Source organism: Grammomys surdaster, unplaced genomic scaffold (assembly GCF_004785775.1).
Source record: "Grammomys surdaster isolate TR1022 unplaced genomic scaffold, NIH_TR_1.0 212, whole genome shotgun sequence".
Lineage (NCBI taxonomy): Eukaryota > Metazoa > Chordata > Mammalia > Rodentia > Muridae > Grammomys > Grammomys surdaster.
In genome coordinates this window covers 7,338,069-7,353,068 of record NW_021604657.1, presented here as the reverse complement: position 1 = coordinate 7,353,068, position 15,000 = coordinate 7,338,069, and the positions used below count along the sequence as shown (strand labels likewise).

Genomic DNA, 15,000 nt, shown 5'->3' with positions numbered 1-15,000 from the left:
ATGTGTTTCATATCAGATGAACTATAGAAGGCAACACCTCCTATTGTTAAGCAAATCCAAGTGCCAGATAATAGTTTATGGGCTTATGGGGTGGCACCTCATGCCAAGTGTACCTGCACAGTGGAGGTGGCTGGCTGCTTCCCACAGCTCTACCCCTAGAAGAAGGGGTTTGCTCGGCTGAGCCCTTGAAGGAACTGATACTTACCTGATTCCTCAGGGATATAGTCGTGGGAGGTCATGTCTACCATCCTCCTGCTTGAGGCTACCCCGAACATCAAGCATTCATAGCATGACAGTCTGTGTTCAGTAGGAGGTCGGACTTGGTGTTCTGGGTAACAGAGTTCAGAAACATTAGTAAAACAGCAGGCACATCCAGAGATTAGGTGCTTGAGCGACCCAGTGGGTGCTTCAGAAATTTCTCTTCATGTCTAACTGAGACCACTACCTATGTCAAATCTGGACTTCTTCAGTTTTTTGTTTGTTAGCTAGTTGCTCAAGACAGGGTTCCACTGTGTAACCTTGACTGTCCTAGAACTCACTCCATAGACCAGGCTGGCCTCAAACTCAGAGGTCTTCCTGCCTCTGCCTCACCAATGCTGGGACTAATAGCATGTGCCACCACTGCCCCCTGACTTTCCATTTTTATCCATTTGCTCTCTGCTTGGATGCCGTGGGTGATGATAGACAGCTCTTCAACAGTGGCAGCCAACTTCCTCAGTCGTGCCAGCAACTAGAATACTGTGGGATATTGATGGGGACTGAAGAAAAAATTCCGCAATAAGAGTGTACAAAGGCTGCTTCCTTGTTCTGCAGTAGCCAGGGTGGAACCAACGACCAGCACCTGCATATGTCAGAGACTCAAAAGCAGACAGGCAGGGGGTGAGAAGCCTCATAGTAGTCAAAAGGGAAGGCAGGGTTGGACTGTCTGTCACTGGGGGTATGTCAGCATGGCCACCTAGAAGCAGAACTTCTGGGTTTGTTAAGGAGGTGTGTTTGGCCTGCTTTCTCTGATTGATCCCACTAAATTGGAAGTGAAGGTGACAGTTAAGGAACCTGGCAGGTATTGATGATGCTTGGCCTTTGGGGACTGACAACTGCAGAGGGTGTAGTTTGCTGCAGGCTCTGGTCAATGTCCTTGTAACCTGTCCTTTGTCCCCTTGTGCCTCTTGTATCACTTGGAATAATTGCAGCCTGAGCAAGACTGGATAGTCACCTCAGGGCAAAGGGTTGCCCCCTGCTGGCAAGACCACTTGCTTTCCTGGTGGTACAGGGACAAAGCAAACGAAATGGTGTCACCCATAATCTAAGAAGAGGGAATCACTACTGAGGTACTGGTCCCCAGTGTAGGCCTTGGCTCTGGAGAGCTTGGAGAGACTTAGGCTGTTGTCATTGGGGTCCATTACAGTGGGGCCTGCCCTGGGTGGTTCCTCACACCGGGCCTGTTTTCTTGTTAAGCCCACAATCACAAGCTAGACATCGTGAGACAGCCTCAAGCCCCTGGCCTTGCCCAGTGCCATCTGTGTACAGGTTGCAGAGTGCTTTCGTAGATCTTCCTCCTGACTCCCACTTACCAAGTTAGGAAAAAGGACTCAGAGGCGATGTGGCGACCCAGGTGTGCCAAGCTGTGCTGGACCCTGCACTCCCATGAGGCACAGCTACTGTACTTCTGCTCCTCTTCTACCCAGGCTCTCCCTGAAGTTCCAGTCTATTCCATGAGGCGGCCTGAACCTTGGGGTAGTGATCCCCCCTGGCAGTTGCTGCTCCAGGGAAGCTGTGTGTGGGACCCCTGCAGGTAAAGCTGTCCAAGGATAAAGTTCAGAAAGGACTGGGGAGATTGCCTAAACAAACCCAAAATCCACATATAAAAAACCTGAAGAGCTGGCATACACTTACAATCCTGGGACTGGAGTTCTAGATACAGATGGAGCCCTGGAGTGCACTGGCCAGCAATCTTACCCTACATGCTGAGTTCCAGGCCAGCTAGAGACCCTGAGTCAAAAATCCAAGATGGACAGTCCCAGGGAATGACAGCTGAGGTTGTCTTTTGGCTTCCACACAGATGCACAGGCATGCTCACACGTGTACCTGCTCACACAGAAAAAGACTGTTTGGTAGCACCCTAAGAGTTTTCTACAGTTGAAGTAAACAGCCAGATTTAAGGTTAAGATGTGGGAAATGCTTCGTTTCTAAAATCAGGAAAGCAGCATCTTTGGGAAAGAGGTTTGCTGCCATATTTGGTGAAGTATCGCCCTGGCTTGGAAGGTGGTCTGTGTGTGTTGTGGACTCCCAGCCTTCTTTCCAGACCCAGGCGGGCTGGCCGTGTCTGCAGACCCTGTCTGTTACTCCTTTGCTCTCAGGTCCAGGGCAGCTGGTGCCCATCACTGGTTGCTGCGGGAGGTGGATGAGTCTGGAATGGCTCCACAAGGTCCCTGGGTGGCCAGAGGGGAGGCTGCTCTCATGTGTCAATCACTGTCACCAGAAGTGCCTGAGCCACGGAGAGTGAGCCACTTCTTGGCCAGACAGAGCTTTGGAGCTGTCGGCAGCAGCTGCCGCATCTCCCTGAGTTTACTACGCCCGGCTCTGAACATGGCCCGGCTGTGCATCTGGCTCCTGTCAGACACACAGCAGGAGAACTGGAGGTCTGTACATCAGCATGAACATGCTTACACATGCCTGCAGCCGTGCAGGGGCTGCTACCTACCTCACATAGCCCGGGCTGGATAAGATGCCTCTTTAGGTAGCCCTCAGGATCTGCACAGGTTTGCCAGGAAGTCAGGAGCTGCAGACCATGCCCTGTCAGTACGTGGCTTTCTCTCCTGTCAGTGCTGAGGTGAGCTGTGTGTCTGTGGACAGCTGGGTGGAGGCTGGCCTTGGGAAGCCTAGGAGGAAGAATGCTCAGAGCCCCAGTGACTCAAATCCAAATGAAGTGATGGGGCCCATCCATCCAACACTTAGCTTACAGTTCTTGTGTTGGTGCCGTGATGTCCCCTCCAGCATTTACCCTGACCTCCTCAGCCTCCCGTGCAGCTTTGTTCCTCAAACCAGACCATATAGTCTGTGAGCAAAGTTCTATGAGGGACAGCTTCCCCCTTCCTCATCACCTTGCAGGGTTTATGTTCCTGGTTATGCCACCATCAGACTCCTTCAGTGTGCAGGGTGACTGACAGCTGGTCTACCAGAAATGCCCCTCTACCCTCAGCCCACTAGGTCAGCTGCCTGTTTCCATTACCTCCTCCAGGAATCCTCCCTGTGCCTTCATTGACTCCATCCTTTTGTGCTCCAGCTGTGACAGCCTGGCTTTTCCTAGGTAGAATGACCTGGTGTCTGTTGCTGACTCTGGGAACAGTTGTGTATACATCGCAGGGGCGTCTGTCCTCATCACCTAGAGCAGGCACCGCTACGTGGGAGGTGCTTGGGGAGCTCTGTCTGAGGAGGAGGAATGGACAGGCTGCTTGCAGCTGAAAGGCTGGCAGGGGGTATTGTTAGAAGAGAGGCAATGGAACAAAAAAAAAAGGGCTTTGTAAACATGAGCTCTGAACTGCTGTTCTGACCCCTCATTCCCTGTCTTACAACTCTGTCTGTCTGTCTGCCTGCCTCCCTGCCTGCCTGTTTCTCCTTCTCTCCTTCCAGTCAACTACTCTGTCTTCCTTCTATCTGATAACTATCCAGCTACACAGGACAGATGCCTATCTGTCTGTCTGTCGGTCAGTTGGTCAGTCTATCTGTCTGCCTGCATGCCTTCTTCCTTCTAGTATTTGCTGAACACCTTTCTGCAGTTTTGGGATCAATCAGACAAGACCCTAGGGCTTCCACGTCCCCTGATGTCCCTTGTGTTCCCTTGGGAGATCTGAGGACTTGGCAGACAGGAGTGCCGGGTGGACTGAGGTACAGTACAGACAGTGCCTGACTGAACACTTGTGAGCTGAACATCTGCTTTATTTCAGTTCAGCAAAAATCACAGATACCACCAAGGAGGACAAAGACGTGAGTAGTTTGAGAGAGAAGCTTGCCCAGAAGGATGGTCTAGCTTCATGTGAGCTTGTCCAGGCTAGACTGAGCAGAAGTGGGGCAGTGGTTGAAACCTCCCTTGCCTGGCTTCCAACCTGTTCTCTCCCACTTCCCTTCTTCAGATGGTCCCTGCTCTGCTTTCTGCTGTTCTCATCCACAGGAAACCTGGCTCCCCTGCCCTCTGGGCCTTTTGAGTGGGTAGCATGTATCCCCAAAGCTGGTTTCTGAGTATGCAAGCATAGGACACAGAGGGCAAAGCCACCAGAACGGCTGAGGAGCAGCCTCAAGCCTGCCTTCCTGAAGTGACTGGGCCAGGTGCTGCTTCAGGTATAAATGGGATTCTCTGCCAGTCACTGCTACAGAGCCCACTGGATCCAGAGCCAGAGGCCAAGCAAAGGACGTTGTGATAGCTGATCAAGGGACATATTGGTGGTGAAACAGAGTCCACAGTTCTCTTTCTGCTCCCTCCCCGCTGCCCCAAGCTGGTCCAGGGGCTCCCAAACCCAACTGATGGTCACCTTCCACAGAGATATGCTCACCGCTTCTGGGACCCTTTAGGCATATTGACACAGGGAGCCTGGACTCTGGCCATTCTTGCTAGGGCCATGGCCTCTGTTAGTCACTGGGACTGTTGATTCTGCCTGATAGATAAAAATATAGGGGAGCCCTCCCACAAGGAGCAGCTGAGTCCACACTGTAGGATCTGAGAGAAGCTAGAGCCGAGGCTTTCTGAAGAGTTCTCCCTATCAGACTAGAGCTCCTTCCCCCACCCTGGCACCACAGGCAGAGCACAGCACTTCACCATGGTGGCCTCTGTTGATGTGCACATACTGCAATAGGGACACAGATGTCATCACTGTTGAAATGTGCCACTGTCTCCCCAGAGGACAGCAAGGACAATCCTGTCCATGGGACATTGAGAGTAAGGAGCGAGATCATACTTAGTATCCTACTAGGATCATAAGAAGTAATTACCCTATTCCCAGGCGCACAATGTCCGGCCTGCTGGGCGACCTTCACCAGTTACTCGGTGCCTTTGAACCAGGGAGGTTTCTGGGGGAATAGTCACCTCAGAGTCCCCAGCCGTGCAGCACCCAGGGACCTGGTATTTTTATCTGCCACTGGATAGTCCGTGTTACAGCTTTTGGCAATAGCCAGCCTCTGTGCAGTTTGCCACTGTTGCCAACATGAGCTCAGAGATGACCTCAGTCAAGTGGAACTGGCTGCCAGGCACTCAGGAGAAAGTGATCCTGCTTTCCAGTAAAAAAAAAAAAAAAAAAAAACTTCTGCTGTTTATAGGAATCTTAAAATGCCTAACAAGGCAGTCCCCGGGCATGAGGTCAACTTGTTAAAAGAAAACCAAGTTTGTGATCTAGAGACAGTGTCACAAAGGCAGCCCAGGTCATGTTATCCAGCAACATGAAGCTTGCCTATCCATCAGGATCAAGAAGTAAAACTGTGGCACACCCCAGAAACCTCCCTGGTGACCCCCAGTTTCCCACCACAAGCATCCCAGGGCAGGAGCTCTTCAGTCAATGAACAAGTGTGGCAGAGCCAGGCCCAGCTGACCCCAGAGGAACTTCAGAGAGGAGTAGGCTGCCCTACCCACGGGAACCATCACTTTGCTTGAAGGGCGGCAGGTACACTAGAGAAGACAGATGTCCAGTGAAACAAGGTCTTAGGCTGTGTGGTGCTTAATATTGGCAGTTTAACAGCATCAATGATTTACTACAACACTAGCCTCTGGGTATATCTGTGAAGTGATTCTGGATTGGGTTAATTGAGGTTGGAAAACCCACCCTAAATATTGGCAGCACCATTGCATGGTCTGGTGTCCTGAAATTCGTAAAAAGGGGAAAACAAACCAAACACTATCATTTATCTCTCTTGGTTTCCTGATCACGGCTGCAGTGTGCCCAGGTGCACCTGTCACCCTGACCCACCCCCATGGTAGACTATACGCTCAAACCGAGAAGCCATACAATCCCTGCCTTCTTGAAGTTGTTTTGCAATTGTTGTTGTTCAGTGTTTTGTATCAAGACAAAAGAAAAGTCACTAACATAGGCTTCTTTCTGCTCTCTTGGACCCCATCCCTTGAACTTTGAGCCCCAGATCACATCTACCCCATGTCTAAGTGGCTGTGGGGTGCACCCTTCTGACCCTGAGGTCTCTGTTAGGTAGCCCAACTGCCTTAGTTAGGGTTTCCATTGCTGTGAGGAGACACCATGACCAAGGCAACTCTTATAAAGGACAACATTTAATTGGGAATGGCTTACAGGTTCAGAGGTTTAGTCCAGTATCATCATGGCAGGAAGCATGGCAGCATCCAGCCAGCCATGGCACTAAAAGAACTGAGAATTCTACATCTTGTTCCAAAGATTAACAGGAGAAAACTGCTGTCTTCTAGGTAGCTAGGAGGAGGGCCTCAAAGCCAACCCCTACAGTGACACACTTCCTCCAACAAGGCCACACTTCCTCCAACAAGGCCACACCTGCTAATGGTGCCGCTCAGTGAGCCAAGCATATTGAAACCACCACAGCAACGTTCAGAAAAAAAGCATGTTGTCAGGCCCATGGACATGTGGCATGACACACAAGTGGGCTAGGAGCTGTCTAGCCACCAGTCTAGTCCAGACAGCCCCTCGCTTCTCCTGTCCTTCCCAGTCCCCATCACACCTGAGCACAGTACCTGACTCCTTCAGTAACAGGCGTCCCTTCTCTCTGTCAGATGATCACAAAGCCAATTCCTAGCACATGTTCAACCCTGCCTCCTCCTGCTCTCGATTGTTTGAACTCCTTGAGTCAGGAGGACCTGTTAGCTGGAGATTTGATGATTTCTGAGGTTGCTTCACCTGCAATGGCTCTGGTTGGGCTATCCCCGGCCTTCCTGTGGTCCTCTGTTGAGCTTCTTCTATGTTCCTTGGCATCCAGAAGGCCCCAGCTAAGCAGGGGGCCTGGGAATGACCAGTAGACCACCTCTGTACTCATGAGAATCTTTACCTTGTGTTTTATCTCCAGCACCAAGAAGCCCAAGAAACACCCAGAAGTGGCCGTGAGGCCCAAGCCTTCACCTCGGTTCACCATCTTTGATGAGGAGATAGATCCTGACGCAGGACTCTTCAGCTCAGGCAAGATGGTGTCCCCCAAGAGACCTCTGGAGACCTCACAGGACTGTAAGTACTAGTGTTGTTCTTGGTATTGCCGTAGAGCTTGGTTAATGTCTGCATCCCTGAGCAAGTGGGTCTCATCCTTGTCCAGTTTAGATGGAGTACAGATTAGGTATGTCGAGATTTCCTGCTGGTGTCCCTCATACCTGGTGTCCCCAAGGGCTGCAACATTTGGGGATTACACACTTACTCTGAATGTCCTATCGAGGAGAGAATGACTGGTTTCTTAGTTGCTTAGAGACCTAGTTCCTTAATTACATCTTCAGCCTCAGGGGCACTGAAGCTCCCTGGAACTGTTTAATGGAAAGTGGATACTGACCTACCTTGGGTATGCAAGTGACTCTGTACAGTTTTTCATTTTAACGAGTATATACCTGCCAAATATATTCTACTGCAAGGTGTGGTGCAGGGTTCAGAGGGAGTGCTTAGCGGCTTTGGGACTTTTCCAAGTGTCTCTGACCTTTCCTCATGCCTGCCCAAGTCCTCCTCCCCAGGGAAAGAATTGGCAGTAACTTATTGATTCTTCCAGTGCTTAGTGAGCATCCACCATGGGAAGATCCAGTTCAAATCCCCAGCCTTAGGGTTTCAGAGCCCATCAGGAGATAAAGATAGATAATATCACCCAAAATTCAGCACAGCCCAAGTCTCTTTCAGGGCTGAGCAGAGACACAGGTTCACATAGGATAGCAGGCATCCTGGGAGAGAGTGCAGCAGTGGAACCCAAAGGCCAGGAGCTTAACCAGGTCCGCTGGGAAAAGTTGCTTCAAGTAAAGACATCTCTGACACTCCCGAAGGGCCGCTCATGTGGGAGAGGTTGGGAAGGCCTGGGCTTACTGAAGATGGGCCCTGTGGGTAATTTATGTCTATTGCCTCTGCTTGTCATCCACAACCTTCACAAGATTTGTGGCTGGTGGGTGCCCCTTAGTACCTGTTGGCAAGCTCAGGGGCCCCTGTCCTGCCAGAACTTTGAGGAGCCTGGTGCAATGTCCTGAGAAGTCACTTCCTCCAGCAGTGAGAAGCCCTCATGGACTGGACCAGAGCCAGGCCAAGGCGGACAGGCAGCTCAGACCTGTACAGAGCCGCTATGTTCTTGCCTTTCTTCTGCCCTACTGGCTCCCACCACACTGCTGTCCTTGCTTAGCAGACCTCTCTAGCATCTGAGGATAAACAAGCACTTCCTTTATTATCTGCTACATCTTCTCTTCCCACAGCCCTGAAGCTGTTTGACGACCCTGACCTTGGCGGGGCTGTCTCCCTGGGTGACCCTTTACTGCTGTCGGCTGGCCATGAGAGTAGAGGGCCCTCATCGAGCCCAGAACACAGGTTTGTCTCCGAGGATCTGTAAAGGTACTGTTGTCCCCACGAAGAGTTCATTAGCTTGTAACCCCAGTGCAAGAGTGTCTTCCCAGCTTTAGCCCACAAGGGAGGAGGGACCCAGGCCTGGCTATGTCCAACAGCTCTGAGTGGGTAAAAGGGGTGAGGATTTGCTGGGGGAAGGCTGTGGACAACCAGGGCAGACCCACTGGCTCCACTAACTACACCCATTTTCTTCTCACACTTCTATTTTAATAGCTTCTCTAAAGGAATAAGTTACACAATTGATGAGCAAGTATAATTGGCATAAGTGGGTTCAGGAACAAATAAAACTGACCCTTGATATGCTACAGTGTACTCAGAGAGAACAAATGTACTTCAGAACAATGGCCCAGTCTGCCAGGAGGGTCCTATCAGAGAGAGGGGAAAGCCATGGTTAATCTGTTACACGAACGTCGATGTCAGATGTGGTAAAGAAAAAAAAAACACTATTTCCTTAGGCCTTACTGTGTGTTTGGCACTGTAAGAAATTTGCTTCACCACAGATAATCTTATTTACCCTCATGCAACCCCTAAGATGGCTGCTGTTCTCCGTAATTACAGAAAAGAGTATAGGAAAGATCACTTGCTCAAGGCCACCACTCCTGGCAGCCTCTGTCACCAACTCTTTGATTCCTGCGGAATCCTTGGGAAGAGACGGAGAGACCTTCCTTCCTGTCTCAGGCTGTGGTTCTCTGTAACTTTCCCTTGTGCCACAACCTGATTTCCAGTTGGTTTCATTACAGTGTCTCTGCCTCCCTGTCCGTGCCCCCCAGGATGCAGCCTGTGTTTGGTGAGGTGCATGAGGCAGAGCTGCCTCCTTCCAGGAATAGTTTAAATGGCACTGAGGCCTGTGGTCCTTAGAGGCTGTCATCAGCACCCCTCGTTAGCAGCCCCAGGCTATTACACAGCCCTCTAAGTGCCCGCCAAGCCTGAGTCACCTCGATGGCTTCTTGTATTTACATCTCCCAGAGGCCCCTGGCATCTGTTCACTCTCTCCTCATGTGTCCTCGCTCCTGACATCCTGCTGGCTGGGAGGAGCCAGGATCATTGTTATTCCATTAGGGAAGAAACTGAGGCACAGGGAAGTCCAACAGTAGGGTATATATGCCCATGGGACTGATGTCACAGAGCCTCTCCTGCACCTTATAGTATAAACCCTTTCCTTTCAGTCCCACTGCCCACAGAATACTGTTCTGTGGGTGTGTCAAGGCAATTTTCCCAGGATTCCATGGCCAGCTGACACCAGCTTTAAGCAGGCTTGTCATTCACAAGCAAACACTGCCGTGCAGCATTTCATGGCCTTATTGGTCCCTGAGAACCTTCCTTTTCATTGTCCCTCCCTCTCTTGCACAGCCCCTGGGAATCACAGCTTAAAGAATGTCAGTTTTGCATCCCTGTCTCCATTATCAGACATCTGGTGGTGAAGAACTGACTTCTTGAGAGCAGGAGCCAGAATTTACTTTTCTTTGTGCCTGCCTTGTTCCTGTTAGTGACCTGCTTCTTGGCAGAAGGCTTTTGCTCCGTCATCACTGTTACCCACCCGCCTGGACATTAGTTCTCCTGAAATGGTAAATGTCTGAGTTGTTGGGTGAGCCAAACGGACTTCAAGTAGCCTTTATCTCAGACCTTGAAGTACATCTGTAGCTGAGTTCTGTCCTCTGTGGGGGCTTAGGGAGGAGAAAATGCTATGGCTTCAGGACACAGAACACTTCAGGACAACCACCTGAACCCTCACTGGTTGGCCTCATACCATCTGGATCTGGAAGAAAGAAGTGGCGGACCTTGTGTTAGTTACACCTGTTCTGAGGAGCCCTTGTGATCATCCGTATGCTAAGAGTGGCCATACTGGCGAGCTGTGACTGGCCACCCAGAAGACCCCTCCCAACCTCAGCAGATCCAGCTGTGACTTGTTCCAAAGAGTCATGACTATGCTTGAAATCGGTCTCCGGCCTTAGCTGCTGTTTAATGTTCCTAAAGAACTCTGGAGATAGTTCTCACGCTTTGAGCTTTTTGTGGGCACTCTTGATGTCCTGTAGGGGATGGAAAGGAAGCAGCCACCTGACCCAGTGAGTCAAGAAACAACTGGTGAAAGCTAATACACATCACACTTCTTAGCTGAGACTGGCAGGAACAGTCTTCCCATGGATGACACCCCAGCATCTCCTTACAGGGGCCGGTCTTTCTAGATACTAGCCCACCCATTCCTTTCGTGTCTAGATTTTTGGCTCACTTCTTTAGCACCCAAGCAGGCTCTGAAAGCCCCAGTCCCCCAGCCCCCCACCCTCACCCCAGAAATGAGGCAGGACATTACAGAGCTCCCAAGCAGCTGGTTCCTGGCAGGCAATTCTCTGGGAAGCTCTGTGCTCACTCAGGCCTCTGACAGGCTTTGTAGGACCAGAGCATTGTTCAGACCAAATGCACCTCTGTCCATGCCTGTCCCCCTCCCCCACTGCAGTCCTGCTCGGGTAGTGCTGTAAGGACACACTGTCCAGGGTAGAGAGCCTCCCTCACAGGCCTGAATCCATTTTCTTTTCATTCCTGCAGCCCTTTGCTCTCTGTCATTTCCCTCTCCTGGATCCTGCTTTCCGTGGCAGGGCCATCTTTCTCCTCCTTTTCCTTAAGAACCTGCTCCAATCTTCCTCTGGCCACAACCTTCCCCAGCCATCAAGTGACTTCTTCATGACCCCCATCACTCTCAGATTCTCTCTGTCCAGTTGGGGTTTCCTGTGGGAGGAAGGAGACATTGGCTGTATTATAGCCAACGCCTGCTCTGTTTAACATGCTGCTTGCTGGCTGCCCAAGTCAGTATGTGCGATATTCCCTTTGACTTGCAAAGCACCTCCTGTGTGCTGTTTTCTTTGATCCTTACAGGGATTCCTGTGAGGTTAGAGGAGCAAGAACACCCCTCCTTTACAGATAAGCAGAGACTGAGAGAGCCAGAGAGATGGAGTGGCCTGAGGCCAACCGCTGAGGGGCTGCCACGTATGAAGAAGAAGCCAATCCTGCACATAGCTGCTGGACAGCACTTAAGGGCTCCCCTCCCCTTCCTGGAGATGAGGAACCAGAGCATATTGAAGCTAGGGGGCCCTCAGGTTGTCTGCTTTCTATGGCTGTGCTGTGCCTAATTGGCATGACTCAAGGATGTCTGTGGAGATATCCATCACCACAAAGGATAGCCCCACCCTGAAGCTGGAGAAGGGGCCTCCCACGTAGTGGTACCCAGGAAGGTGAAGAGAGCCAGCCACCTATAGGTCAGGTACTTTATTCTCACCCATGGAGCCCAAGACAGGACCCTTCTTTTTGCCATAGCTCAGTTCGCACCTCTGTAAAATATGATTCATACTGTTCCCAGTGTTTTGAAAGCATCAAATAAACTAAAGAAGGCAGAGGCTCAGGCCTGTAGCAATCACCACAGTGCAGAGCAGGCTGAGAGGCGGAGTGTGTTAATGAGGCTGTTTTTTGCATATCTGGTTCTGAGATAGCTCCACTGATGGGGACTCCCAATACAAGCTCTCCCAGGCTAAGAGCAGGTGAGCAGTGAGCCACTGGTCAGACTCTTCAGTACCCAGACAGGCTCTCCTCCTTGCCAATCACTACTAAAGCCTCATTCCATCAGCCAGTGGGCAATCAAGGACTTACCATCACCTGGACATTTTAAAAGTTTTTATTTTATTTTATTTTATTACTTTGTCTGTATGGATGTTTTTGCCTGTGTATGTATCTGTACATTGTGTGTATGGTACTCTCAGAGGCCAGAAGAGGGATTGGATTCCCTCATACTGGAGTTAGGAGTGATTGTGAACCTCTCCGTGTGAGTGCTGAGGATCGAACCTGGGTCCCCCGGAGCAGCCAATGCTCTTAACTGCTGAGTCATTGCTCCAGTCTCACATGACCCAACCTTAAGGAGCACTGCCTGAGTCCACTGCAGCCTTTACCGGGCTCTATCTGGAACCGAGTGACTCAGAGATATATAGAGGTCAACAGACCCCCATCCCAGGGCAGCTCAGAATCCAGTGTTTACCATGATTCAAGATGGAGTTGATTTAGCTTTATGTTGTATCTCCGAGGTCAGACATCCTGGTTGTGACTCAGGCAGGACTATTGAGCTACCCAGCCTCTTGGACTGTAGCTTCCTGTCTGCAAAATAAGGCACATATATACCCTTCCCTGAAATAGGGATTTGAGAGACAGATATGATAATGATTCTGAGGTGCTCTGGCAAAGGCCAGGAGTCTGGTACCAGGCAGCAACCAGTTATTTCTAAGAGACTGGGAGGCAAGTCCCCTGAAGACACCAGCAGGTTTGAAGTGTTGTCACCACCAAGGGACAGGCTCTACTCTGGCTGCTGTGGAGATGGGGGGTCAGAAAGACCTGCCCTTGAGTTCCTCCTCAGTGCTGGTTGGATGAGGCAAGCTGTAGCTATTCAACGCCCATGTGAATGGTGAGGCTCCCGCCTCTTGGTCTTTTGTGGATGTAGTCATGCTAAAACTGTTCTCCTTGCTTCTCTAGAGTTGAAGAAGACCTGGACAAGATTCTGAACCTGGGATCTGAACCAAAACTCAAGCCCCAAACTAAGCCCAAGCCTCTAGTCCCAGCTAAGCCAGCATTGCCCAGGAAAACAACTCTGCCTCCGTCAGTGGACCCATCAGAAACTGAGGCTGGACCACAGAAGCAGGAACAGATCCAAGCTATGGATGAAATGGACACTTTGCAGTATATCCGGGACCATGACACACTTGCACAAGACTCCCCAAGCCTCTTCTGACTTCCCCACAACCCTGCCCTTCAACCTATGTTGGGCCTGGGGAGGAGGCCTGTCTGTGAATATGTGGGTTCTGCTGGCAAGGCAAGGACCACCAATGGAAGTGGAACTCTGAATCCCGCAGTCCCAGTACCACACCCTTTCTTTTTCTCCTGAGCTATGGGATGGACAAGGACTCTCTGCAGAATGTGCAGCTGGGAACACCATAGGAGTCAAGCTGCATCATCTCCACCCAGCAGGCTGTGAAAAGGAGGGTATTTATGAGCATGTCTGGCTCAACAGGGCCCTGAACTCAAACAGGGATTGAGATCAGAGGACAGTGTCCCCCAGGGAAAGGATATCTTCTGCATATTTGGACCCACTGGCTCTGCCAGCTCAGCATGGGAAGGGGTGTTTATCCTGAGTCTAGGCTGGGCTAAAGGAGTACCTGGGACAGGCCACTCTGGGCTCTCTACTTGGCATGGCTGCTAGGGCCCCAAGCTGTGTTCTGAGGAGGAAGTCCAGCTCTCCAGACTGCCCTGACCCAAGTCCCTTCTCAGTTTCTTCTGGCTTCCAATGCTAAGAAGAAAACGCAGGCCCAGCCTTGCCTTTCTAGGGCATGGAGGGCTTCCAGGATGCCAAGACTTTCACGTCCTTTCCCAGGAAAGTGTCTGGCCAGCCCATGGCCCTTTGGATGTGGCTATCAACAGAGGAGGTCTTAGCATCTCCCAGAGTTTAGCCCATTTGAGGCTCCGAGGCCTTGTCTGCCCTCAGGATCTGAACTTGCTCTTTTGACTTTCTTCAGTGGAGCCACCAGCCAGAAGAGAAGGAGCTGTGCCCCAGAGCAATCCTGTGCCTTCCAGTAGATGCTGTTTTGTGGAGCAAAGAATGTTAGAGTATATTCTTTGTGTCAGGAACTTAAAAAAAAAAAGAAACACATAGTTTTTTGGGTTTTTGTTTGGTTGGTTGGTTTTTGGGTTTTGGGGGTTTTTTTTGTTTTGTTTTTGTTTTTTGTTTTTTGTTTGTTTTTAACAAAATGCAGCCATTCCTTGGGTCAGTTTTGATTCGCAGAGGCATTAGAAGGGTCCATTTGGGTCCAAGAGTCACTTTCGGTGGCCCCTGAGTGGCACAGTTGAATTGTTTGTTGCTTTTAGTATCTGGAGTCCCCAGCTCCTACCTTGTAGTAAGACCTACAGGATCAGACTTGGAGTATCGGGTCTGACCTATCTTTCATCTCACCGTGTCCCTTGTCACCTGCCTAGTTCTGAGCAGGCCACCTGCCCAGGCATAGCCAGTTCTAGGTGGAGGTCCAGAGTACTCTGCTTTACTAGGTTGAGGGTCTCCTCAGAGCCAAGAACTGACTCTAGATCACCCCCACCCCAACTCTACTTCTCTTTCACCAGCAGGCCTTCACCTCCTTCATCTCTTGGTGCCCAGCACCCAGCCTAGTGCCCAGAAGCCCCTTCCTCCCTGACTGCAAAGGAAGGTTCAGATGGCCTAGTCTTGTGTAGAGCCACCCTACTATATTCCCTGGGCATCTTTTGACCCTTCTCCCTCTATATCCACTCCTCTGTGCCTTGGCTACCAGCTGTCTACCTCTCTTTGCTACACACCTTGCACCTTCTTTGGGTGACAGATGACATAGGAGCCGTGGGTGTGTAGGGGCTTGGATGACCATGGACTGATCCCTACCTGGGGTCCCTAACAGTACCTGACCTGACCACTCTA

General features: G+C 50.8%; 1 protein-coding gene across 3 annotated transcripts; it reads left to right on the top strand.

The window, feature by feature from the left end:
- Positions 1 to 1,694: 1,694 nt before the first annotated feature.
- Positions 1,695 to 14,213, top strand: Hs1bp3 (HCLS1 binding protein 3). 3 transcript variants are annotated; one of them, XR_003711994.1, is made up of 5 exons: positions 1,695 to 1,792; positions 7,027 to 7,181; positions 8,387 to 8,498; positions 9,885 to 10,099; positions 13,041 to 14,213. XR_003711994.1 is itself a non-coding variant. In XM_028772216.1 (4 exons), exons 1-4 carry the CDS (start codon positions 1,713 to 1,715, stop codon positions 13,294 to 13,296), a joined length of 603 nt encoding a protein of 200 aa, XP_028628049.1. In that variant the 5' UTR covers positions 1,695 to 1,712; the 3' UTR covers positions 13,297 to 14,213. The 3 variants fall into 3 exon arrangements, 1 of the variants encoding a protein (XP_028628049.1); XR_003711995.1 differs by lacking the exon at positions 1,695 to 1,792 and adding an exon at positions 2,393 to 4,335 and having other exon boundaries at positions 8,387 to 8,522; XM_028772216.1 differs by lacking the exon at positions 9,885 to 10,099.
- The last annotated feature ends 787 nt before the right edge of the window (positions 14,214 to 15,000 follow it).

What these genes read in the sequence shown, in the direction of transcription:
- Hs1bp3 (XM_028772216.1), top strand. Translation starts at nt 1,713, where the DNA reads ATGAGGCGGCCTGAACCTTGGGGTAGTGATCCCCCCTGGCAGTTGCTG. An exon ending in TCTGGAGACCTCACAGGACT is followed by an intron (nt 7,182 to 8,386) that starts GTAAGTACTAGT and finishes CTCTTCCCACAG; the next exon opens with CCCTGAAGCTGTTTGACGAC. An exon ending in TCATCGAGCCCAGAACACAG is followed by an intron (nt 8,499 to 13,040) that starts GTTTGTCTCCGA and finishes TTGCTTCTCTAG; the next exon opens with AGTTGAAGAAGACCTGGACA.